Genomic DNA, 2761 nt, shown 5'->3' with positions numbered 1-2761 from the left:
CAATAGTACTGTATTCAAATTCTTGGCGCGCTCACTGCCCATTACGTAACAACGGCTTAGTTAAATCAACAAGGGCCCCTGATCAATGTGTGGGATTTAGATAAATGTTAATTTGTTTATAATGTGATGTTAAGGCTCAAATTTCCATTACAATGCATCCCTTTAGATACTTTGTTGTGTGTTGCGTACTCAGCTAATCAATGTAATTTTTTCTTTTTTTTTAGAGTTCGCGCCATTCTAAACTTGAAAAGGCAGACATTCTAGAAATGACTGTGAAGTACCTCAGGAACATGCAGAGGCATCAGATAGCAAGTAAGATTCAGTTTTAAAATTTAATCATTTTTTCTTTTCAAGTTTAAAAAAAATATATAACAACATTTAAACTGAAAAACTTGAAAAATCAAAATAAATACCGGTATCTTACAAATATTTTACTTTTAACGATTTTAAACGTCCCTTAATTAAAGAAGACGATTCGTTATTCTAATTTTCAATGGAATGTTAGAAATATGATATATATTATAAACAAGCTAAATAATTCCATTTTTAGAATCTTATTATAACTATGTTAAATTTAAATTCCTTCTTGAAAAGAATTGAAAATTCTGATACGTGTTTTGCAACTTAGATATGTGGCATTAAAGTAGTTTTATCATCTTTCGTTTTGTGAAACTCTTGCTTACAGTTGCATCTATTCTTTTACAGGTGCCATGGCAACCGATCCTAGTTTACTTGGGCGATACCGTGCCGGGTATAATGAGTGCATGGGAGAAGTGTCGAGATTTTTAAACTCTGCAGAGTTAAACACCGACGTACAGGCGCGATTAATTGGACATTTGGCCTCTACATGTCGGTCACCTTCTAGTCAAGCTACAAATTATGTTACCACAACACAAGGTGTCAATTCAATCCAGACAACAGCACCCACTGCTACTAGTTCAAGTCCTGGACACCCAATTCAAATTACTCAAGCTCAACAGATCCCTAGCGCCACCAACGTCCAAGCAGTCCCTTCAGTCGTTGTAAATCACAGTCATACAAGTCCAATGAGCAACAATAACAGCAGCATCGTATCTGGAAATGAATTGTGTGGGTCAAATGTCACACGAGTTGTATCTGGAATACCAATTGGACTACAGTCCCCTACAGGTGAAATTACTGTTGTACTTCCACCACAAGCAGTTGCAAATGGACAGATTCCTAGTCATTTTATTCCAGTATATGCTCAAAGCACCCCTCTCTTAACGCCACCACCCTCACTTGGTTCTCCATCGTCATCACTAGGCAGTCCCAATATCACCTCACCTCAGACCCCGACTACAGTGCAATCAAATAATAGCGCGGTAGAGAGTAGATTCACGTCATACCCCCACACCAGCACATCTCCTGTTGTAATCGCAAATCAACATCAAATGCAAGGCCCAGTGCCTATGGTTCTTCAATCACAACCACCAGCATGCTACACAATAGCAACATCTCCAGTACAGCATCCTGTTGTTGAAGAAAAACCTGTCAAAATGATGGTTTGCAATCAAGTTGAGCAGGCAGCAACAGAAAGCGTTTGGAGGCCGTGGCACTAAACATTTTGTAATAAAGAACTTTTAAGACTGACCAATCAAACGTTGAAATATTCCAAAAAAGAAACATTCTCAAGTTTGTATGTTGTTAAATATGTATTATAAGATATTTATATTTTTTAAGTGTTAATTGTTACTTGAGTGTGGGTGAATTGCGTTCGTGAGTGTTAAGTTAATATGTAAGCTTTAAATCGATGCTGACAAAGGTTTCAATCTGCCTTGTGTTATACATTGTTCTTTATTGCTAATCACGTTTTTATCTATGCAAAGTTTTAAGTTTAAACCATTCTATACATCTAATAACTCTATGCAAGTGCAACGTCTTCCACTGTAGTCAATGTTTACAATGTTGTGCTTTTGGCTTAAGTGTTTGAGTTTGCTATATTAAGTTTTTTAATATTGTTTATCTTAAATTGCTATGATTATTCAATGTGCTCGTCAATTTTAAAATATGATTGACCAAAAAAATAAAAAGAAATGAAACAGTTGTATATCTGTATTGAATTAATGTATTGTGCAATGCTTGTTACGTGGAAGAGAGCCTGGTGTTGTGAGTTGATTATTCTTGTATCTACACTGCATGTACCTGTACTCGTGAATGTGGGCCTAATGCACTTCGAATCCAGCAAGTACTGTATTCCAACTTTTTCATTAAGACAATAAATGGCCTTACCATAAGTACTAAACAATGTTGTGCGAGAGAAGGGGACGTTAGCAATTATTTTGGTCCAAATATTAACACAATAGAAACCCCTCCATTGAGACAATTTTAAGGAACACTTCTTTTGGTCCCAAACTAATAAAAATGACTTCCACAAATCAACTCTATACCCCCGAATAACCCGATCTCATAAGCGCAAAAACTTAATTATTATACAACATGTGAATTACAAATAAAAATAGAATATTAAAAATGTTAAGTCACATTGGAAGAAGAGTACTAGTAGGTCTATATTAGTAATGTGTAGGGAGTGTTGCTCACCTAAAAACGTTAATATCAATACAAAGTTTGCACACAAGACGAGGAAGCTATTGTACCGTTTTACATTTCGTTATTTATACACACCGTTAGTAGGAAGAGATACAAAAATAGACCATCCTACTACTGTAGTTCCTATTCCAACTAGTACCGACATTTACAGGTACCGGATTGTGACGTCAAGTATACGGGCACGGAAATACTT

General features: G+C 35.9%; 1 protein-coding gene across 1 annotated transcript in view; it reads left to right on the top strand.

Moving 5' to 3' along the window:
- The window catches only part of LOC117101873 (transcription factor HES-1-A-like), a 2974-nt gene extending 906 nt beyond the window's left edge, over positions 1-2068 (top strand). Inside the window, exons 3-4 of the mRNA XM_033241990.1 lie at positions 225-312; positions 706-2068. Coding sequence (XP_033097881.1) covers positions 225-312; positions 706-1580 — 963 coding nt within the window. The 3' untranslated portion in view covers positions 1581-2068. The remainder of the gene's footprint in view (positions 1-224; positions 313-705) is intronic.
- The last annotated feature ends 693 nt before the right edge of the window (positions 2069-2761 follow it).

Source organism: Anneissia japonica, unplaced genomic scaffold, assembly GCF_011630105.1.
Source record: "Anneissia japonica isolate Jap-2015-1 unplaced genomic scaffold, ASM1163010v1 scaffold4988_len2956909_cov206, whole genome shotgun sequence".
In the NCBI taxonomy this organism is placed as follows: domain Eukaryota; kingdom Metazoa; phylum Echinodermata; class Crinoidea; order Comatulida; family Comatulidae; genus Anneissia; species Anneissia japonica.
Note: the sequence above shows the minus strand (reverse complement) of the source record. Positions and strands in the feature narration are given on the sequence as shown.